At 53.5% G+C, this 23,439-nt stretch overlaps 1 protein-coding gene across 1 annotated transcript in view; it reads right to left on the reverse strand.

The window, feature by feature from the left end:
- Positions 1-23,439, reverse strand: part of Ago2 (argonaute RISC catalytic component 2) — a 70,988-nt gene that overhangs the window by 21,879 nt on the left and 25,670 nt on the right. The window contains exons 2-4 of the mRNA XM_069991463.1: positions 16,162-16,357; positions 5,749-5,869; positions 386-567 (exon numbers count right to left, since the gene is read on the reverse strand). Coding sequence (XP_069847564.1) covers positions 386-567; positions 5,749-5,869; positions 16,162-16,357 — 499 coding nt within the window. The remainder of the gene's footprint in view (positions 1-385; positions 568-5,748; positions 5,870-16,161; positions 16,358-23,439) is intronic.

Below are 23,439 nucleotides of genomic sequence, written 5' to 3' on the forward strand. Positions count from 1 at the left end.
CAAGCACCGTCATCTGTGGCCCTCCCTGGAATTCAGGCAGGAGCGTGAACACTGCTGGTGCTGCCGTGGAGAAGGTTCCCCTAGGGTGGCACATTGATCTGCTCCAGGCACCAAACAGAGAACAGTGGCAGGGCCACCAAAGCGATGCCCACATCGGAGTGTGTCAACAATGGAGGCACAGACAGGGAGGTGGGAGGGGCTTCCACGCTCAGCTGAGGATGCCCATGACTTTTCAATGAAATGTTTCCATCTCATATAAAATGCACCGCTGGTCTTGTCTTCCCCACAGAACACCCACATGGCCGTCACCCCTGGCTGGTCTGTCCGGGTCTCTCAGCTCTGTTCGCACTTGCTGACAGGTAGCTGCTCCACACGCTGGTCTCACCTCATTGAGGGCAAATGCCGCATGACCACGTCCAGCGCCTGGATCGTCTCAAAGGGCACACTGGGCAGCCGTCCCGAAAGTGCATCGTGTAACGCCTGCAGGCTCACGCAGGACACCCACTTGATGGACACCTTGAAGATGCGGTCCTTGCCTTCCCCCGGCAGCGTGACCTCCAGCTCCATCTGCACACACAAAGACACGTGGTCACTCCTCCCCGGAAGCCTCCGGGACAGGCTGGGCACGGTCAACCCCGAGACACTGCCAGGCTGGAGAAGCTGAGCGCGGGCCTCCGCACGGCAGCATGGCACTCGGAATGTGATCAAGAACCTGGATTTTCAGCACTACTAATTTTAAGCCCCTGTCGGTTACACAGGGAGAGAGCACCTGTTACACCTCTACACATTTGTGCCACCGCTTCCCCCTGTCAATTTCTTTTTTCTTTTTGTCCATCATAGGGCTTGAACTCAGGGCCTGGGTGCTCTCCCTGAGCTTTTTTTGTTCAAAGCTAGCACTCTACCACTCTGAGCAATAGCTAAACTTCCAGTTTTCAAGTTGTTAACTGGAGACAAGAATCTTACAGACTTTTCTGCCCGGAATGGCTTTGAACCACAATGCTCAGATCTCAGCCTCCTGAGTAGCTAGAATTACAGGCGTGAGCCACCAGGGCCCGGCTGTCTCGTAACGTCTAATGAATTCAGTCCTGGCGGCCAGCACAGGGGCTGGCAGGCCCTCCACACTCACTCCTCTGGACCACCTGCACGTGCCCAGCTGCCTCTATGCCCGGCTGCGTTCACCTGCCTGCCTGGCACCTGACGCAGCGCCATGCTGGCTCACCACTGGGCCCTGAACACCTCCAAATGCGGCGCTCAGGCCCCTCGGGTGACTCCATGCAGCTTTGTCAGCTGCTGCTGACATAGCCCCCCGTTTCTAGAACAGCGTTCTGACAGGCCACGGACTATGTGCACTTTTTGTCCTTAAAGGCCCAAATATCCCAACAACAGGGCTCACCCCAGCCTGGTGTTCTGTCACAGCCTAGAGGCCAGACGCACCCTGTGTCTACAGTTTTTCACACAGCGCCGCTACCTACTCACACCTGTGCTTCACTGTTTTAAGTACCCAACACACTTACTGGCTTGCTGGCCTACTCACCCACCAGCTCACACCTGCTCATCCTTAGAGCCAGAGACCTCCGAGGACTTGGGGATGGGATGGGATAGGGGTGGGGGTGGGGGGAGGGAGGTGTTAGGGTTTGTGTGTTTGTGTGTCCTGCTACATTTTCCTCAATCATCCCCCACAAGTGCAACGGACAGACTGCATGCTGCCACCTGCAGAGATGCTGGCATCTTCACCAGCCCTAGGTGAGGTTCACCTTAGACAGAATGGACTTCAAACATCTTAACACAGAGGAAATGCAACAGTATCCTGACATGATTAACTTCGCTAACAACCCGTTATCCTTCCATCTGCTCCACCTCCACTGTGAAGAACGGCCCGGCAGATTGCAGTCTGTGCGACTTTAACTCCAATTAACTGCTTAAAAAGCCAGAATTGGAGGAGCAATGGCACAAAAAACTCACGGACAGTACATCTAGCCTCAGGACAGACGGACAGACAGATGGACGGACAGACACCCAAGTCTCCCAGACCACGGGGCAGAACGATGAGGCCAGAGTGTGACCAAGGCCTGGCCTGCCAGGCTGGGGGAGGGGAGGTCCACTGCAGACCCGCAGAGACCTGGTTTCTATGACAGAATGCCTGCTGCCAGGGCAGCAAGAATGAGCCCTTCCTTCCACTGTGCAGAAAATGGCCTGACGCCATGTGGCAGTGATCACAAATGAAAGCCTGGCACTACCAACACTGGGGGCACTGCGAGCCCCCGTTTCTACCACACCAGTGGGGAGAGAGCAAGGGTATTCCCCATGCTAGCACAGGCTTACTGACATTGTTCAGAACATTCCAGTCCTGTGTGTTTTCTCAGTCTCATACTGCAAGCTGCAAAGTGCAGCCTGGACTGCGCCTTCCCGTGTGCCAGTCTGGTGTGCCGTCCCACCCATGGGGCATGGTAGCTTGGGGCTCTCTGGGGAGCTGGCCTCACCTGTGTCCGTGGCCAATCACACAGCACCCCAGGGGCCCCACCTAGAAGTGCAGCTGCAGTCCCCACTGGCCTCGGCCACCGCCAGGCCAGCCTGCCAGCTCTACCAGGCAGAGTCCGCCTGGGGGAGCTCAGGTCCAGGAACACGGAGGCAGAGGGAAGACCCGTTGGGTACTGCGACACTCAACGAAACCAGAGGTGTGGGGGGGGGGGAGGGGCTGGGAGGCAGCTGGCACCAGCGGGCGCCGGTGCCACAGGACTCCTGGTCCTGGCACACATACCGCGCCCACTCAGCCAGGCCAGAGCAGCTGCAGGGCTCCCTGCCTGGGCACCAATGACTGAAGCACTTCGGGGTCTTTGACACACAACACCCAACCTTCAGAACCACAGGGGAACGGGCACCTCCTGGCACCAAAACTAGTGTTAGCCAGGGCATCAAGTGAAGTACTGGAACCCACAGGCACCGGCAGGGGACAGGGCAGGTGCTGGGGCGGCCTCCAGGCACCTGGACCCCCGTGGTGCTATGACCCTTCCTCCTTGCCCTGCCTGCAGGCCTGGCACACCTTGGCCTCCTGGCCAGCAGACGCCTTCCCCCAGACACCTGCAGGGACTCCTGTGGCTGTGGATGGCTGGGCCCAGACACACCTGGAGGTGAACAGGCACCAGAATGTGTGGCAGTAGTCCTATGTGTGGCTGAACTCCCCCACAGCAAGCTGTTTCTGGGCAGAGTGTGTGCAGCTGTGTGCCCACTTGAGCTGTACCCAAGCCATCCAGCCAGGGCTCCGGCACCTCTCCCTGACCAGAAGGCTGCACATCTCCAGTGGGTGGTCTGATCAGCAGAGGCGGGCTGGACCAGAGCCAGGGACATCACCTTGTGTTTCTGAGAAAGGGCACAAAGCACTGGATTCTGAGCAACTTGCACAACCAAGTCTATGTCTTTGGCCCAGTGCTCACAGGAGCTCAGCAGGTGGGGCTGGTCTTCCAGAAGCCAGAAGCCAGGCAGGCAGGTGAATTCCTTATGGGAACCCTCCCCAGGAAGAGCGTGTAACAAGGATGCTGTGTAGGCACCTGTACTCACAGCCCCAGCCCCCGCTGAGTCTCTGCGCAGGTGCCAGACTACTGGACTCTTGGTGATTTCTCTCCTACTACAGGCCAGGCAAAGAACACAGGGCAAGTGAGAAAATAGAAGCCCTGCAGAAATGGGGGCCCAGAGGAGGGGCTGGAGCCTCAGGACTGTCACAGGACTTGACATGCAAGGGGGAGAAACATAACCCCATGCCTGCTGGGTGTGGGCAGTGCACCAGCTCCTTCCAGCTGGTCAGCCTGACAAGGGCAGCCAGGGTGGAGTTAAGAGACGCTGAATGTCACCGGGCATTAGCCGGGGCATGAAGGACTCACAGGGAGCGGGTACCCCCAAAACGTTCTTCATGCAAGTGAGGGCGGTGGAGGAGCTCTGTACCCACTTTCTGCCAGGGGCTCACTATCACCCTGTGGTGTGGGACCAGAGAGGAGGCAACTGGCACTGGCAGAGAACTCAGCCCCAAAATGAAAACCTGCCCTCCACTCTGCCTGGGAGGCTGTGGAGGCCTGGCAGGGAGAGGGCGCTTCCTTCGCCCCAGCCCACGATGCTTGCTCCCCACGACAATGTGAAATTTAACACGAGACCCCTCCCTACCCGAGGACACTCTCCACTGCCTCCTCCCAGTGCCTAGTCGTAATATATACACACATGAAACTGGGAACAGCTCCTGCTATGCTTTTTTTCTTTTCTTTTTTTGGTTGGTTGTAAGACTTGAACTCTGGGTCCTCAGCTCTTCAGCTCAAGGTAAGCACTCTACCACTAGAGCTACAGCACCACTTCCGGTTTTCTAAGTGGTTCATTGGAGATAAAAGTCTCACAGACTTTCCCTGCCCAGGCTGGCTTTGAACCGTGATCCTCAGATCTCAGCCTCCTAAGTAGCTAGGGTTACAGGTGTGAGCCACTGATGCCCGGCATGCTTTTCTTTCTTATATAACTTTCAACAAAAATAAGCGGGCAAGTGAGCAGCTGAGCTGGGGGCTCACAGCTGTAATCCTCGCTACTCCAGAGGCTAAGATCTGAAGATCAGGAAAGTCTGTGAGACTCTTATTCCCAATTAACCAGCAGAAAGTCAGAGTGGTCTAGCACCAGCCTTGACAAAAAAAACTCAGGAACAGCGCTCAGGCTCTGAATGCAACCCAACGTAAATGCACATGGAGCCAATGAAATGTGAACTGTATGATGGGTGAACGTGACATTCAGAGCAAGTTAATTCGCAAGGGGAGCTCCTACCCCTCGGACTCACACTGACCTGGATCCCCCTCCAATTTCGGGTGCATGGCTCATCACCTCAGGGCACCATTGGTAACCCAGGTACCACTGGTAGCCTGAGGAGCGCCATGCTGTTCAGAGCTGTGACTGGTCACTTGGTCTTTGCCCTGTCCTCTTATGTGGTGGTGCTGAGGAATCAGATCCAGGGCCTCATGCATGCAAGGCAAGCACTCTACCACTTAGCCACCTTCCCAGCCTGCCCCGTCCTCTTACATGGAGATGCGGGGCAAAAACACTGGGTGCCCTCATCCTGGATGCTGCTGGACACACAGATAGGCCTCTAGGACGCAAGGAGCTCACGCCTTTAAGATGAAGGGGAAAAGCCTCAACATCCTTGTGTCTATAGAAAATATGGTCCCTCACTTCTCCCTAAAAAATGCACATCCTCGCCAGCGGTGACCACCTGGAGCTCTGTTCTACCCCAGGGTTGTTGAGGAGACAATCAACCCTACCTGGGCTGGTTTCCCAGTTACCTCTGAGCTCGCCCTGCCCCTCCTTTGCAGCCCTGCAATCCCTGCCATCACCCAGGAGCAAATTCCTGTGGAAGTGACAACTTCTGGACAGAAACTGTATCACTTTGTAAATAAAGCTGCCACAGGATAAACAGGGCAGAAGGCGACGTGTTACTGTAACCACCATTCCACGGGCGACTGATCTTCCTCATCCCAATTCAGATGAGTCGTTGGCTAAGAAGCATGTTCACCAGTGTGCTGCCAGCAACACGGCTCCCCGTGCCAGCACAGGCTGCACCCCGCTTTGTCGGCAAGGAGGGGAGGGAAGTGCTGGGAATTTGTACTCACCCCCCACTACCGAAACCATGTCGTGGGGAAGGTAAGTTTAATGGCTCTCCAGCGATGCACAGCAATCATTAACTACTTTGTAAAGCGAGTTTCACTCCAGCACCCCACACTACGGCCTTACCTTATCCCTCCCGATTGGAAGGGGCATCGCCGTGTAAAGATTCTTCCTTCCATCGAACACTGGCTTCCGATCCCCAAAGATCTGTGTTTTAAAGTGCTGGACCATGTGCTCCACTATTTCCCTGAAACAGACAAAGACAGCATCCAGGCACAGTGTCAACAGTTGGGAAGCTACACAGGAAGGGCGGTGTTCTCACCGGTTCCTAAGCCTCCCTGTAACACAGGAGCTAAGTCACAGGACTCAGGGCTCTTCCGCAAGGACTGTCCACCCAGGGCCTCACATGGGTTTATGTACGTGTGCGTGGTCACGCTATCACAGGAGAACTTACTAAGGTGCTGCACGTGCAGACAGCAAAACTTCTAGAAGGTCTGAAAGAAAGGCTCTTGGGGGCAGATCGATCAGCGTGGACGCCATGCACCCTGCCTCTGCAAGGGGTGAGTCATCTTCCGCTACAAGGACATCACACGAGACACAGGCAGGCTTGGCCTCTGGTGCTCACACCTGCAATCCGAGCTACTCAGGGAGCTGAGATCTGAGGATCGCAGTTCAAACCCAGTCAGAACAGGAAAAGTCCATGAGACTCTTATCTCCAAATAATCACCAAAAAACTGGAAATGAAGCTGTGGCCCAAGTGGTAGAGTCCCTGCCTTAAGCAAAAATCTCAGAGACAGCATCCAGGCTCTGAATTCAAGTCTCAGTACAGGCATACACACAAAAAGCAAGTTGGGGAGTGGCTGGCTCCTTACATCTGGACCCTGTTATGAGGCCTTCAAGTTGTCTCAAAGACCAGTCCAAGCCCGGCACTGGTGGCTCACGCCTGTAATCCTAGCTACTCAGAAGGCTGAGATCTGAGGATCTCGGTTCAAAGCCAGCCCGGGCAGGGGAGACCGTGAGACTCCTATCTCTAATAAACCACCAGAAACCGGAAGTGGCGCTGTAGCTCAAGTGGTAGAGCGCTCGCCTTGAGCCGAAGAGCTGAGGGACAGCGCCCAGGCCCAGAGTTCAAGCCCCACAACCGACAAAAAAAAAAAAAAAAAGACCAGTCCAGTCTGCCCAAGCTAGCTGCCAAACTGCCCACAGAGGAGCCACAGCAACAGATGTCTGCCACCCTAAACCCCAGGCGGTGACTGCAGCACAAGCCTGCCTGCCGCCTTCCGAGAGGCTGCCCTGTGTGCCCCGCGAAGCGGCCCAGGTCGCCCCTCTTTTTTTTTTTTGTCGGTTGTGGGGCTTGAACTCTGGGCCTGGGCGCTGTCCTTCAGCTCTTCAGCTCAAGGCGAGCGCTCTACCACTTGAGCTAGCTAGGATTACAGGCGTGAGCCACCAGCGCCCGGCGTCAGGTCGCCCCTCTTGTGCCGCCTCATCCCCCAGCACTGGAAGCCAGAACACGCTCCACGGGTGGGCAGAAGGGCTTGGCTGTCCCAGTGCTGAGCCCGAGGCGCCCGTCCACCTCTGCCTTCCTTGCAGGTCATCTTCCCCTGGCACGTCTCCCCTGACGTTTTGGCTGGTTCTGTGGAATTCCAAGTCAGCTCCCCAGCAGCCTGCCTCCACCCTGCCTGGCCCCAGGGCCCCTCACGGAGGGACAGGCAGAGGACCCCCACAGCTCCGCACTTCGGGGGCGGGAGAGGTGGCCTCTCAGCTCTGCCCCTGGAACCTCTGCTCGGGCAGTGGGACGGCCCTCGGGGAGCAGAAGTCCTCCTTCCATGCCCTTCTGGGAACTAGAGGCACAGATCAGCTCAGGCTATCCTTCATCAAAACCGGCTTTGCCCAGCTGGCCTTCTACAAGCCTCAGGGGTCAGGCTGGCGCTTGCCCCCGGCGGTGCCCCGCCAGGCCTGACCGGGAGATGCCCTCCCGAGGGTGGCGGTTGGGCTTCACCTCAGTGGAACCAGCAGTCATCGTAACACAATCTGGTCAAAAGCAAGGAGAGGCCGGCCAGAGCACTGGAGAGCGGGCTGTGTGCCAGAGCTGAGCACCATGATGGCAGAGGTGACCAGGCTGTGGCACACAGACAAGCAACTCACGGTGGACTGGGCACCCGAACGGACCCAGCGTCAGACGGGAATAAGAACTTTCCAGCCACCAGCGCATCACTCCACATTCCTGCTCTCCCCCGCCGGGAGGGCCAGCACCTGGGGATAGAACGACCATGGCACGCACCAGGGTGGCCGGCACCGCGCCAGCTCCCAGCACAGCGTGCAGCCATGGAAGGATGCTGGTCAGCCAGGCCTCGCCCAACAGGACACAGGCCAACGGGGAGGCAGCAGACGGTCCCGCCCACGGCCACCTGTGTCCACGCTGCCCCAGCACCCGAAGACCCGCGTGACCCTCCTGGCTCCGGGGCCTGCCTGCCCAGCAAAGCAGCGCTGCATGGTTTGCTTTCCTGTGAGGTCCTCCAGGAAAAATTGTCCCTTCTCTTATTTTCTCTCCCTGCAAAAGGGCACACAGACCTTCCCCCTTTGTTCTTGGTGCAAGACTGAACCACGGCTCCCCTAGAAGTCCTCGCCAGGCATGCGTAACCCAGGTAATCGGTAATCGGTGCACCTGGGACAGCGGGAGGCCCCAGGCTCTGAGTCACCTCCACATCCACTGTGGCCACACCTCCTCCTCAGTCTCCTCTCTCCATCGTCCCTTCTCTCTGCACACCTAGATCTGCCTGGGCCATATGGTGGTCTCCTTTTGGCAACCCTGTACTTCCCAAGTGACAAGAACTGGTAATTAAGCCACATCCCTTCGCCGATGGTGAACCAGAGCATGACCGACGTGAGCAGAGGGGGGACCCCCCCCCGACGGTGTCCCCCCCCCACTGTGTGTGTGTGGGCAGCCTGCCACTCACGTGCTGGCTTGCCAGAGTTTCAGCCACAGGCGCACCCTTCAGCCAACATAAACTCTGCCTTTTGAGCTGGGTGTCCTGATTCACAGGACACCTCCACATCCCCAGCTGTTTCTAACACGTGGGCCGGGGAGACTGGCTGTGGTGGACGGCCACGCAGCTGACCAAACCTCACGCGGGGACCACCCTGTACGCACAGACCCCAAGCATGGAACAGGAAAAGCTCCTCCTTTTCTTTGAAATTGACTTTTAAGTGGCTTTTTATTGGGGGGGGGGTGGTTCATAGCAGTGTTAGAGTCGTCAGCCAGTACCTTTCATTTTGTAGTAAGCACTTAGAATAATGAGGTATAGAATACTGGATTTTCTCTTGTTGCTATTGTTTTGGGGTTTTATTTGGCGCCAGTCCTGGGGCTTGAACTTAGGGCCTGGGTTCCATCTCTTAGCTTTTTTTGTTCAAGGCTAGTACTCTATAACTTCAGCCACACAGCTCCACTTCCAGCTTTTTGGTGGTTAATTGGAGATAAATCTCATGGACTTTCCTGCCGGGGCTGGCTTTGAACCACAATCCTTAGATCTTAGCCTTGAGTACCTAGGATTACTGGTATGAGCCACCAGTGCCCAGCTCTAATAGTGCTATTTTAACAAATGTACCTGGCTGCTTTCTACCAGCCCTCCACCCAGAGGTGGAGGGCGGGGCCTTCCAGATACCCCCAGTATGGCTGTCCTGGGTAAGTGTCTCTGCGCCACAGCCACACTGGAAGCTAAGGGCTGGAACTCCACAACTCCAGTGTCCCCCGTGCACGGGCACTGCAGAGCTCAGAGGCAGTGCTGTCTCCTCAGGACTTCATACCAAGCCCACCGCTGCCCGGCTGAGCACCAGGGCTGCCGGCCAGGAGCCCTGCGCTCCATGAGAGGCAGGAGCTGAGTCTACCACGAGAGCAGCACACATGCCGAACAGCTGTACCCGAGTGGAGCCCAGGCGCCGCCATGGGGCTTTGGGAAGCACAGAACGCTACCTCTGCCATCTTCTACACTGCGGGTGACCATGGTGATACTGAGACAGCAGCTGTGCTAACACACACAAAATGCTGAAGAGCATGTAACAGGGCGGTAGGTCTCAGGCTGTCCCAAAGTGGCTGGGCTGGCTCTGGCTACAGCTTGGTAGCTGCAAGCTGTGGTCACACCTAAGTACCACACCGGCACGGCACATGCCATAATGCTGCAGCAGGAGAGGCCAAAAGATAGCCCGTGGCGATCACCCTCTGCTACACAATGGCCACAACCACATCCACAAAGACAGTTGCTTGCACGCTGTGCGGACGCGTGATAGGAACCTGTTACCTCACCATTCCAAAGCCAGGAGCTGTGGGTGCCTTCCCCTTCATTCCACTCAAAAAGCAGGCCGGCAATCCCATTTGTGGGGAGTCACAAGCATGAGACAAAAGGAGAACCCCAAAAAGACCTGCAGGAAGGAAGGAAAGACGCTCTGCGGGCTGTGGTGCCCCAGGGCTGCGCCCCAGCTTCAGCTTCATGCAGCAGCACTAGGATGCACGCGGTAAAGGCCTTCACCTAACTCTCATCAAATTCTGGCCAAGTCCAGCTGTTCAGTTTGACAGATGTGGGAGGTATTATATCCTCTGAAGTCTATTCTTTCTTGGGAAGGAGGAAATCTTCAGCACAAAGCATGCAGCCCATGGGCACAAGCATGCACAAAGGGCATCTAGTCTATCTGCAGGAGATGGCCCCAGGTGAAGTAACAGCTCCCCCTGGCCTCCAGCACCACAACAAGGAAGAGAACACAGGAGGCAGCTGCCTTTGGCACGAAGAAACTTGTGGTTGCTGAGAGAAGGGAACCATGTGGGCCAGGCCCTACACCACCTGCCAAGCTCCAGCCCAAAGGTTAGAGACTCTGGAAAGTAAGGGCCCAAGAGATAAGCAGTGGATGCAGAGCTGCAGAGGGTAGGAATACCCGACAGGGCACCAGCTACTCATCTGTTGTGTAATGGCAGCTAACAAAGTACTAAAGGGAAGCCAGGCACAGAAGCAGATCTGGAGCTGGCTGAACGAAGCATGTAGCCGATTCCTACAAATATATTCACGGTCATCAAGAAAAAAATGTGAGTGCCAGGACGGAGAAATCATGAGTGTCAATGTGAGGCAGAACAGAGGTCCGGTATCCATGACACCACCACTGGATGGGCACGGGGCAGAGTGCTGGGGACCGCGCAACGGAGGCATGTGGCTGGAGAGAGGGGCAGAGCCGCTGGAGTCCAAACCACAGGCCCTGTCCAGAAGCCAGCACAGGTGGTCTACTGCTCGTGACTGGCAATTCCACACAGGAGAAAACAAGGCAGCAAAAGAGACTGGAAGAGGGGGATGGGAAGGTGGCTCAGTGGTAGAGCGCTTGCCTTGCACGCATGAGGCCCTGGGTTTGATTCCTCAGCACCCCATAAGCAAAAAGAAAAAAGCCGGAAGTGGCGCTGTGGCTCAAATGGTAGAGCGCTAGCCTTGAGCTGAAGAGCTGAGGGACAGCGCCCAGGCCCAGAGTTCAGGCTCCACGACTGGACCAAACAAACAAACAAACAAACAAACATTCCCTACAACAAAACTCTAGGCCTATGTCCATCTCAATGACAGATTCTATCAACATGTAAGGAAGAAATAACATCAATCTTGGGGCTGGGAATGTGGCTTAGTGGTAGAGTGCTTGCCTAGCATGCATGAAGCCCTGGTTCGATTCCTCAGTACCACATAAACAGGAAAAGCTGGCAGGGGTGCTATAGCTCAAGCGGTAGAGTGCCGGCCTTGAGCAAAAGAAGCTCAGAGACAGTGCCCAGGCCCTGAGTTCAAGCCCCAGGACTGGCAAAAAAAAAAAAAAATTACATGAAGCTTTCATTTCAGCTTCTGTGTGCAGGAGGGATCACCAGATGCCTTAATACAGTATTATAACCCTGAATCCAAAAGAAAAAAAAATGACAAGAAAAAATGACAGTATCAGTGTCCCCACAGACACAGTTCTCAACAGCAACAAACTCCATCTTCACCACACAGAAATAATATATCAAGACTTTTAGAAATATAGTTGTCTAACAACTAACGAACAAAAGCAAACTCATCGCAACAGTGAAAATGTGGTTAACTCAACAGACACAGAAAAGGCATTTGAGAAAATTCAACTTCAAGGTAGGATTATTCTCAGCATATCAGGAGAAGAATGATGGCATTATTATTTCAAAAAGGCAAAGGCTCCATAAAAACTAAAGCGTTCTAATGAAGAACCAGTTTGGACGTCTGACTCAAGACTTGACACAAAACTACAGTTTAGTGAAAGGGGACATAGCTTAGAGGGCAGAATGCATAGCTTAGGGGCAGGATGCATCTCTTGAGCTTGTCAAGCGGCCCACCAGGTCCCTGGTGCCCCGGGGAACCTCAAAAAGCCAAACCAAAACAAGTTACAGTTGACAAGATTAGGTTCAGGCTACTGACCTAAAGAACAGAAAGAAGCGCATTGGGAATCAGTCTCCCCTCCCCCCTCCCCACAGTTGATTTTCCTTTCCCAAAGGTCCATGGTAAGTCGAGAAAACCCTTATACTTCATTCATATTGAACACACACACACACACACACACACACACACACACACACACACACACACACACACACACACACACACACACACACACACACACACACACACACACACACACACACACACACACACACACACACACACACACAAATTCAGGATGGATCTGACTCAAAATATACAAGCCCAAACTGTAATTCTCCTTAAAACAAACAGAAAATTATCTTTAAAACCTTTTGAGGCCCAGACTCCCACAAGGGGACCTGCCTCTTCAGCCATCTCTTAACATGTACAAACTGGATTCCAGCAAGACGGAAACATCTGGCCCTGCACTGGTGGTTCCTGCAATCCTACTCAGGAGATCTGAGGATCAAAGTTCAAGGCCAGCCCAGGCAGGAAAGTCTCCAATTAACTACCAGAAAACCACAAGTGGCAGTGGGCCACAAAGTGGCAGAGCTCTAGCCTTCAGCCAAAGAGCTCAGGGACAGTGTGCCTAGGACCAGGGTTCACGCCCTATGACTAGAAGAAAAAAAATTTACCATGATGAAATTTCTAATACAACAATATGAAAGAAAAGAAAAGAAAAGAAGAAAAGCAAGTAACATGAAAGCAAAGCAGGCTGTTTGGAAAGCAGGTACGGGGAGGGGCAGTGAAGAGGGTGAATCTGTCTGAGCTCATTATGTTATGAAAATAGAATAAAGAACCATGTGGAAGTTAAGGAGGGGAAGAGGAGGTTGATTTCGAAACATTGTATATACTTGTAGAGCTGTCACAATGAAACCTCTCTAACAAAACTAAAGTATGCTAATAAACTAGCAGCAAGAAGAAGTATGATTGACAAAACTATATATTCATATATATTTAGAAAAGAAAAAGGCTAAGAAATGTTTTAACCACTATTAAGCAAAAGAAAATAGGGGCTGGGAAGGTGGCTCAGTGGTAGAGCGCTTGCCTTGCATGCATGAGGCCCTGGGTTCGATTCCTCAGCACCACATATGCAAAAAAAAAAAGCTGGAAGTGGCGCTGTGGCTCAAGTGGTAGAGCGCTAGCCTTGAGCTGAAGAGCTGAGGAACAGTGCCCAGGCCCCACGACCGGACCCAAAAAAAAAAAGAAAAAGAAAAAGAAAAATAGCATACTTCAGACTGGAAGGAAAAATTCCAACATACTAATTATTGAAATAAACTCCAGGAAATGGAAACATTTTTTTGTTGTTGTTCTTGTTGGTAGTGGTATTTGTTCTTTGTTTTTCTTTTAGGTGGGACACACAGGGGTACAGACATTGAGGGGGGGAAGGGTGAACAAAAAATGCAGCATAGTATTCAGTACATTCTATCTGGAAAATGACCTACGTAACTTGTGTAAGCATTATGCCCACCTTTGGTCCTCAGCTCCACCCAGGCCTGAGCTCCTCCCTGCCCTGGACTTCCGGACTTCCGGCCATACGGCTGACCCCTCCCCCTCTCCGCCCAGACCCACCTGAACTCCCACCTACCTCAGGTCCTACCCTTCTGACCCCACTGCCACCTAGATAGTAGAGCTCCAGAAGAAATATGGTTCCTCTAATAAACCTTGTAATAATCTTTCTCCTGTGCCTGCCTGCCTCCGCCTGGTCCCCTGGGATCGATGTGACGGATCCTTTCAACTTGTGGACAGGGAGGGGAAAACCAGGGAAAAGTGAAGGAACAACGGTAACACTGTTCAAAAACAAATGTACTCATGACCTGACTTATGAAATTATAAACCCCCTATATAACACCTTAATAATGGCAATAAAACTGCATTAAAAATAAAATGATGGGGCTGGGAAGGTGGCTCAGTGGTAGAGTGCTTGCCTTGCATGCATGAGGCCCTGGGTTCGATTCCTCAGCACCATAAGCAGAAAAAGCCTCAAGTGGCACTGTGGTTCAAGTGGTAGGTGGTGCACTAGCTTTGAGCTGAAGAGCTGAGGGATGGTGCCCAGACCCAGAGTTCAGGCCCCATGACCAACAAAATAAATAAATAAATAAACTTAATTAAGTAAATAACGTTCAATAGGAAAAAGAAAAGAGGGAGGGAGGGAGGGAGGGAGAGATCCCAACATAGAGGCTTGCACTTAGGATCTGCTAAGTGCTCCTACATATCAACAGAAGGAGGAACATCCAGACGGTTCACTAGGAAGATAGAACACTAACACATGAATGTAATGTGAATCTAAGCATAAGGAAAGATGTTTGTCAATTACCAACAAAATTAAAAACCGACGGCTGGAATTGTGGCTCAGAGCACCCGTTGGCAAGCAAGAAGCCCTCAGTTCAACCCCCACTAAATAATAATAATAATAATAATAATAATAATAATAATAACAACCATGATAAATTGCAACACATCCACCAAAACAGCAACAATCAGAGCAGACTGGCCATATCAGGTGCCAGTGATGGTGTTAGAGCCACCAGAACTCTGCAAGTTCAAGCCCCAGCCCTGGCAGAATAAGAAGAAAAAAAATGACCTCCAGGAAATGGAAAAATTAAAAACGAAAAGTTCCTGCTTTTTTGCTGGGACCATTGGCTCAAGCTTATAATTCTAGCTACCTCAGGAGATCATAGTTGGAGATAGCCTGGGCAGGAAAGTCTGTGAGACTCTTGTCTCCAATTAACCACCAAAAAACTGGACATAAGAGCTGTGGCTCAAGTGGTAGGGTGTTACCCTTGAGCACAGAACCCTGCCCCAGGAGCTCCAGGCCCAGGACCACAACACACATACAAAATAGTTCTTGCTTTTGACTTGGGTCTTCTTGATTCTTCTGCTAAGGCAATATCAGCAAAAAGAGAAAGGGAAAGAGGAACTGCTTTGAGATGAGGAAGGATTTTTGAACAGAAAAATTGTGCCTTAACTGATTGATTAAGCCTCATCTCAGATTGTTCAAAGAACAGAGGGTAGTTTTGGGTTTTTTAGAGATTGCTTTTAAGGTCACCTTATGTAAATATACCTTACCCTCCTCAAATTAGCCAATCACAAGCAGACTGTGAACCTGAGCTCAACCAATCCAAGCAGAGGGGCAGGGCCTCCTGTGTCAGGGATAAATAGGGAATAGCCTGCCTGCTCCAGAGTTTGCTTGCCAGATTTCTGGCTGATGGCACACTCTTTGGTGCAGAAGTTCTGTATATTGTGCCTGAGACAATTCTTTGTCTCTATGTCTATTGTTGTGATTCTGGTGTCTCCTGGGAAAGTGTATGTCCACCAGAAAAATGAACAAAAATATAAATAGCAGCCGGGCGCTGATGGCTCACGCCTGTAATCCTAGCTACTCAGGAGGCTGAGATCTGAGGATCACGGTTCAAAGCCAGCCCGGGCAGGAGAGACCGTGAGACTCCTATCTCCAATAAACCACCAGAAAACCGGAAGTGGCGCTGTAGCTCAAGTGGTAGAGCGCTCGCCTTGAGCTGAAGAGCTGAGGGACAGCGCCCAGGCCCAGAGTTCAAGCCCCACGACCGACCAAAAAAAAAAAAAAAATATATATATATATATATATATATAACAATAGCAGATCTACGTACAAAGATACCAGTCTAAATCACCCAAGTGCATATAAGAAAATAGAACATTAAATTAGGAAACATAGAATATTTCTTAGTAATAAAAAATAAGTTTCCAAAAAAAATAGGTTTCCAAAAAAATAAGGCCAAATAAAATAAGTGAGATCCAAAGAGACACTGTTCACTGCTTAGTTTCTACAAACAGGAAAAAAAATTCATGGTGACAGAAATCAGAACCCAGTGTGACTTTGGGGACAGGGAAGTGTCTAGAAGAGGACAGTAGGTAGACACACCTGTCAACCTCACTGAGCAGAACTGACAGTGTATTTCACTGTACGAAAATTACACCTCATTACAAAAACATTTTTCCAAAAACAAATGCAACTGAAACTGGGAGAAAAGTTAAGGATGCGCCCAGCATTGTTTTTCTGTGTTCTCAGACCACCCACATAAATCAAACACTAAAGAAAGATGGGATTAAGTACCTGTTAACTCTCCTTGGGCATTTCTCAGGCTTGATATCCAATTCATAGTGATAGATGTCAATTTTGGGGATGTCCATTTCAAAGAAGTTGGCCTGTAGTTTGATTGTTCTTCCCGAGGTCCCGAAGTCGGGCCGCGGTGGAGGCTTGAAGGCATATCCTGGGATAGGTGTTGCTGAAGGGGCAGGAGAGGCAAGCACTGCATGAAGAGGGAGAAGTCCATTAGAAGGAGGGCAGATTTGTTCCTTGGTGCTCTAACACAGCGCCTACCCCTCCCCTGGAGTCAGCCACCCTCAGCCCAGGGCTTCTAACAGTTCCCACTCTTCCCTCTCTGCTTCTATTTGCTCCTTCTAGAAACAGAAAGTCCCCCTTACCCCTCCCCCCTATGCCAGCAGCTCAAGGGACCCTGGAGTGTAGCTCGGATGGCTCCTTGGAATGCAACACTGCAAGCCCCTCATTTCCAAAGGCTCTCAGTGTCCTCTCCTGGCTTGTCCTTCCCTGTGCTGGGATTCCTCTGCCCAGACCCCTTCGCATCTCGTTGGAGGCTCGGGGGTTGGCACCGCGGTGGTCAGCAGCTGCTCCCCATCCCCCACCTTGCTCTTCTCACCAGGGCCCCATCCCTTCTGTCCACTCCTCTGCCTGACCCAGTTGGCAAGGGGCATTTTACCCTGTGGACCTGGAATGGGTTTGGGTCTGTTTCTAGGCACCGGCCTCTGGCCTGCTCACCAGGGTCCCTGCCAGCCTCCCGACCTGGTCTCAGGCTAACAGAGCCTCCCTAGCCGGCAGAGCCCACCTTTCCTACAATGCGTCCCAGCCCAGCCCGGCCCTCCCCGCCCACAATCCCTGCCAGCCCTGCTGTCACCACGCTTGCCATCCACCTCCCCAGGGTCTGAAGAGTCACCAAGGGAGGCCAGGGAGCATTTCACCAGCCCCTTCCACCAACACTCAAGGAAGTTCTCACAGGCAGAGAGGGCTCCCAAAGTCACTCAGAAAGCACCATCTTAATGACCAGAGTCACCCAAGTCCAGCTGTGACACAGGCCAACGTGCTGGGCCCTTGGGAGCACCGCCCCCCCACCCCGGAAACCACACCTCCAACCCCGCATCTCACAGGGGAGGCATGGAAACACCCCCCACTGTCAACTACACACATCAGAGCAAGCCCTGGGCCACCACATCCCCAGTGGGAACCTAGAGGAGAGACGGGCCGTGAGCCCCGGGTCCATATCCCCAGTCAAGGCCATGCCCCCGGCTGCTACCAACTGCAGACTCAATGCTTTCTACATCAACAGTCCCGGAAACACCAAGCCGATCCCAACTTCCAGGAATTCCTGTATTAGTAGAGTAGAAGCTGTGAATTTGACAATCTTGTTTTAATCTTTAATCAAGTAGCTTTCGTTCAAAACAAAATTAAAGTGTGTGGGGGGGAGGGGGGTATAATTGGGTGGGGGGAGGGGGGTAAAATTGGGTGGGGGGAGGGGGGAGGAGGGGAAGGGAAGTGAAGGGTAAACAAAGGAGGAGGCTGCAATGCTTGGTAAGAAATGTATGCATTATCCTGCCCATGTAATTGTAGCCCCCCTGTACAGTATGTTCTCAAATAAAATAAAATACAATTAAAAAAAACAAAACAAAACAAAACAAAATTAAAAGTCCAAGGCTGGGGTCAGAGATCAGATGGTAAGCACTTGCCTTGCAAGCTGAAGCCTTGTGTTCAACCCCAAATCCAGGGGGAAAAAACTCCCATGTACTTCCATCCCAGTTGACATTCACTAGGAAAAAGGCAAGAGCCACGTTCCTGGAAGGCCAGGGTGGCCCTGACTGTGCTACTTGGTTTTCTAAGAGAAAATGAAATGTGTTCAAGCGTGGTGGATCTCAGCTTCATTCAGGTCTCTCCTCAACCACCTGCCACAAATGGCACAGCAGACCAGCCACGCATGCTCCCTCCACAGCCCGCCCCACGCCTTCAGAGCTGGGGTGGCCAGAGAAGAGACTCCACAATGTGCCTGACCCCAAAAAGCTCCACCTTGGCAGGCAGGCCACGCTCCGTCCTTCCCACCACCATCCATCCAGATGGGCTCCGCAATTCTATCAGGACCCAGAAGGGCAGAGCAAAGAGCCCACCAGACAGACACCTAGGCCTGCCTGCGTGTGGTCTCCACCTGTCCCACCAGAGTAAGCTCAGAAGGTCAAGACAAACACGAGAATCCACTCATTACCTGACTTAGGACACCGTAACCCCTCTGCACAACACTTTAATGCAAGCTACACACACACTCACTATGACAAGACAGCGTGGCGCTGGTGCTCATGCTTGTAATCCTAGCTACTTAGGAGGCTGAGATCTGAGGATTGTAGGGCAAAGCCAGCCTGGGCAGGAAAAGTCCATGGAACTCTTAACTCCAATTAATTGGCAAAAAACAAAAAAAATCTGGAAATACAGCTTGTGGCTCAAGAGGTAGAGGGCCAGCCTTGAGAGAAGAAAAAAAAGCCAAGAAAGAGTACAAGGCCCTGAGTTCAAGCCCCAGTACAGCAACCCCCCTCCCCAAACAAGTAAAGCCAGTCAAGTCACAGTTATGGTGGGGGTGTCCCAAGAAACTCCCAGGCTTGTGCCCCCCACACAGAAGAGATAAACACCCTTTATCGGACAGGTTCCAGTTTACAAAACACCTCATTACCAATCTGAACCTCAACAGCCAAGGGCAAAGGCTTCACTACCAAAAGTGGGCCTCTTGTGGGGCTGGGAAGGTGGCTCGGTGGTAGAGCGCTTGCCTTGCATGCCTGAGGCCCTGGGTTCGATTTCCCAGTACCACATAAGCAAAAAGAAAAAAAGCCAGAAGTGATACTGTGGCTCAAGTGGTAGAGCGCTAGCCTTGAGCTGAAGAGCTGAGGGACAGCGCCCAGGCTCAGAGTTCAGGCCCCACGACCAGACCCCCAAAAAACAAAAGTGGGCCTCTCGTGGCAGCCTGGGCCCTGCTCCGAGCCCACGCCCACGTCCACCTCGTTCTCCCAAGGGGCCTCCCCCATTCCGTGAGGCTCAGGAGAAAAGGCCGGCAGGCAGTACATGCTGCTAATGTGAGCAAAGGAGGAAATGTAAAAGTACTATGTCTTCTGCTTTGGGAATCAGGAAAATACAGACACTCCACTGGAGACCCACGGAATATAGAATCCCGGTAAAGCCATGTAAGCTTTCCAGGGAGAGACCCGAGACCCTGCCTGGGGTGGGGTGTGAACCTCATCCAACACAGAACCCCACAGGAGAGGAGCCCGGGGTCCAAGGCAGGAAAGGAGTAGCCGTTTCCACAGGGAATAGGGTGCCAATGTACAAATGACGGCGCCAAAGTCCGAGATCATAGATGGCCTTGAAGGTCAGCTCTGCCATGAGACCCGCTTCCTGTCAGCTCCTGGCTGGGCACTGGGGAACGTTCCCTAGAGCGCAGGCTGAGTTCTCTACCTGCGTCACAGGGCTGCATTCCCCACATCTACATTCCACCTCAGCCAGTGCCTGCCCCAGGCCCACCTGCTCCCCCCAACCCCGACCCCCGGACCCGGAGCAAACACCCACTGTGCCTCCCCAGACCACAGGCAGACACCCATTCATCCCATGCCTGGGCTGGCTTTAAACATCTCTGAATGTTTCCGCCTTGCCTCTGGAAACTTTGGAGACGTGAGGGCAGCTCCTGCTTTTCCACCCAGGATTTCATGCCCCTGCATGGCTACCGTGGGACCAGACCCCAGGAGGGGCGGCGCTGCGCTCTGCATTTGGCTGCGCGCACACACGTATGCGCGCCCCCTGCTTGCCGCTCCTCCCCAGCGGGATCCCCGCAGGCAGATTCTCCAGGCCCACACCCAGCACGGTGCCAGGGGCAGAGCAGGCACCCGCCGAGTGTTTGCCCACACGCCGGTCACGGAGCACATTTTGTTTAAGGTTCCATTTTTGGAGCCACATCTCAAACAGCAAAAGGAAGTAGAGAGTGAGTAATGACTTCCCGTGTGAGCAACTGCCTGAGGGGCAGCCTGGTACACACAAGGCACAAGCGAAAACCAAAAGTCCTGGTGTTTGAAGCAGATGCCAAGAGTGGCGGCTGTGAGCAAGGCCTCAGCCGGGAAGCCGCCCCCAGGGGGGTCTCCCCACAGCTCAGCACTGCGCTGTGGCTCTGCTTCAGCCTTTCCTCTAAGGGAGGGGCCAGGACAATGACTCGGGGCCCAGTATCCTCCAGAGGGGACCCCATGCTGTCAGCAGGTCTCAGGGGTCCCGGGGAGCCACACGCATGTCGTATGACTACCACAGGACACCCAGGCCCCCAGTACGGGGGGCTCCCCCTCTAGAGTGGTTCTAGAGGGGCCACCGCTAACCGGGTGGGTGGACATCCATCCCCACCGAGTCCCCCTGGGGGTGTCCCACTAGTGGAGTGGATTTCAGCAAGACCAGGGCCAGGTATCTGCCTTTCTTTCTTTCTTTCTTTCTTTCTTTCTTTTTTTGGGGGGGGGGTTGGTCGTGGGGCCTGAACTCTGGGCCTGGGCACTGTGCCTCAGCTCTTCAGCTCAAGGCTAGCGCTCTACCACTTGAGCCACAGCACCCCATCTGGCCTTTTCTGTTTATGTGGTGCTGAGGAATCAAACCTAGGGCCTCAGGCATGCAAGGCAAGCACTCTACCACTGAGCCACCTTCCCAGCCCCGCCTCCCCTTTTTTGGTCGTGGGTCTTGAACTCTGGGCCTAGGCGCTGTCCCTCAGCTCTTCAGTTCAAGACAAGCGCTCAACTGCTTGAGCCACAACACAACTCCAGTTTTCTGGTGGTTAACTGGAGGTAAGAGTCTCACAGATTTTCTTGCCCGGGCTGGCTTTGAACCATGATCCTCAGATCTCAGCCTCCTGAGTAGCCACCAGCACCCAGCTGATCTGCCTGCTCTTAAGCAGTTTTCAGGCCCCTGGGAAGAGATGCTCCTACAGAAAATGGTGGCTCAGTACACGCAGCACAAGTTAGAACCACATGCACCCCTTCCTCCTGTGGGGACCTGGGAGGTCCAGCAGGTGAGAGCATCCACGGTGCAGGTAGCACCGGAGGGGTGGAGCACACCCTGGGATGAATGAGCGGGAGGCCCAGCAGGTGTGAGAGCATCCAGCTCACCCCCCCACGGCAGTCAGGCACGGTGGGCCCACCTACCTCCCCCTGCTCCCCCCCGCAGGAGGATCATCTGTGCCCAGCACCCCCACTCCGGGCTCTGAACAGAGAAGTCAGGCCATGGGTCCTCCCACGACGCAATCCCTCCACTACGGCACCCTACCCGGCTCAGGCCGCAGCTGGGTCTTCCCAGCCAGCCCCACGGGCAGTGCCAGCAAGGGAGAGGGAAGAGCTGGATGCAGAGACTATCGCTTCTTCACCGCCGTGCAGTCTTTAGCCCACTTGTTCATGGGGCGGTGGTTTCTGTGGGGATTTGTGTTGGGGGATTTAGTTTTTTGAGTTCTAGGTATATTTTGGATTTGAGGCCCTTGTCTGATGTATGGCCAGAGAAGATCTTCTCCCCGTCTATGTGTTATTTATCTTGCTAGCTATGTCCTTTGCCATGCAGAAGCTCTGTAGTTTAATGCAGTCCCATTTTCCCAGGCTTTCTTTGATTTGTTGTGATTCTGGGTCTTTATTAAGTAGGTTTGAACTGTGCCAAGGAATCCTAGTGTTTGCCCTTCCTGTAATATTTTTGGGGTATCTGCTTTTACCTGGAGGAAGCAAGGCAGTGTATCAATATGAACTCCAAGAATCGGAAACAAGGTTTTTACTATGTAGTGTATGTAGTTATTTCTCCCCTCCCCCCTCCTGTTTTCTGTACCTTGTGTCTTGTATATTAGTTTATTTGATCAGGGGGAGGGAAAGGGAATCACAGAAACAGTAAGACAAAGGATGAACTAATGCAACATTGATACTCAATTGACACTATGTTGGAAATGAACTTCACAACTTGGCGGGGGAGGGGAGTAGGGAGGGGAAAGCGGGAGAAAATGAGGGATGGGGTAACAGTGTTTAAAGACAAATGCCCTCACTGCCTCACTTATGTAACTGGAACCCCCCATGCTCATCACCTTCTCAAGAAAGATTTTTAAAAAAACAAGCCATTGCAGAAACCAGTGGAGGAAAGCAGCATGCCCAGAGCACCATGCTGAGAGGCAATCCTTGCAGATGCCCCTATACAATGCCCTGGCAGGAGCCGCCCACCCCTACCCTGGGGCCCACCAGGCAGCTCAGAGACTCGCCCTCACTCGGCCCCTGCTGCCAGCCCCTGCTCAGCACGGACATGTCCATACACCGCTGCCCCTTGGGTCAGGCAGTCATGGCCGGCAGCCTCACAGCCTACAGGCTAAAGAGCCTCACCAACCCGGAGCCCTGCAGCCCGGAGCCCTGCGGACCAGCGCAGCACACCAGCGAGCACTGCCAGGCGCTTGGGGAGCCAAAGGCTGTCCCCGATCTCCCTCCTGCTGCCCACTCCCACCCCTACTCCGACCTTTTCCTCCAAACAAGGTTGTGAGATACCCCCCCACTTTGATGCATAGTGTCTTGTGCTCCTCAAAAATTCCCCGGACAGCCGGGCGCTGGTGGCTCACGCCTGTAATCCTAGCTACTCAGGAGGCTGAGATCTGAGGATCGCGGTTCAAAGCCAGCCCGGGCAGGAGAGACCGTGAGACTCCGATCTCCAATAAACCACCAGAAAACTGGAAGTGGCGCTGTAGCTCAAGTGGTAGAGCGCTCGCCTTGAGCTGAAGAGCTGAGGGACAGCGCCCAGGCCCAGAGTTCAAGCCCCTAGGCCGACAAAAAAAAAAAAAAAAAAAAAAAAAAAATCCCCGGACACACTGGCCCACCTCTCCCTGCTTCCACCGCTCGCTGCCCGAAGTCTGCTCGGCCAGCTCCATCCAGCGATGGCCCTCACCACAGCTCGGCCACGAGTCCACATGACCCTCTGAAGGCCAGCGAGGCGGGCAGCGGTGCAAAGTCACCCTGGAGCCAGAGGCTAGAGCCACACGAGGCCCTCAGGGGCCGCCCTGGACGGAAAACAAGGTGTGTGAGGCCAGCGGGACCCAGGGCCACGGCCAAGGCCCACACGGCCCCTGCCCAGCAACACTCAGCATCAACACCGTCCAGCACTTCCATCCACCCGCTAAAGGGCCCCGTCATTAACGGCGACCGAAGAACCCCGGGCTGCTTCATTACACACCGACGCGGACCGCCAAGTATCAGCAAGACCAGGTTCACTGGTCATTATGCGCTGTTTTCCTTGAAATTCAGCAAAAGGGGC

This window comes from Dipodomys merriami, unplaced genomic scaffold (assembly GCF_024711535.1).
Source record: "Dipodomys merriami isolate MVZ:Mamm:240054 unplaced genomic scaffold, mDipMer1.0.p SCAF_4, whole genome shotgun sequence".
Lineage (NCBI taxonomy): Eukaryota > Metazoa > Chordata > Mammalia > Rodentia > Heteromyidae > Dipodomys > Dipodomys merriami.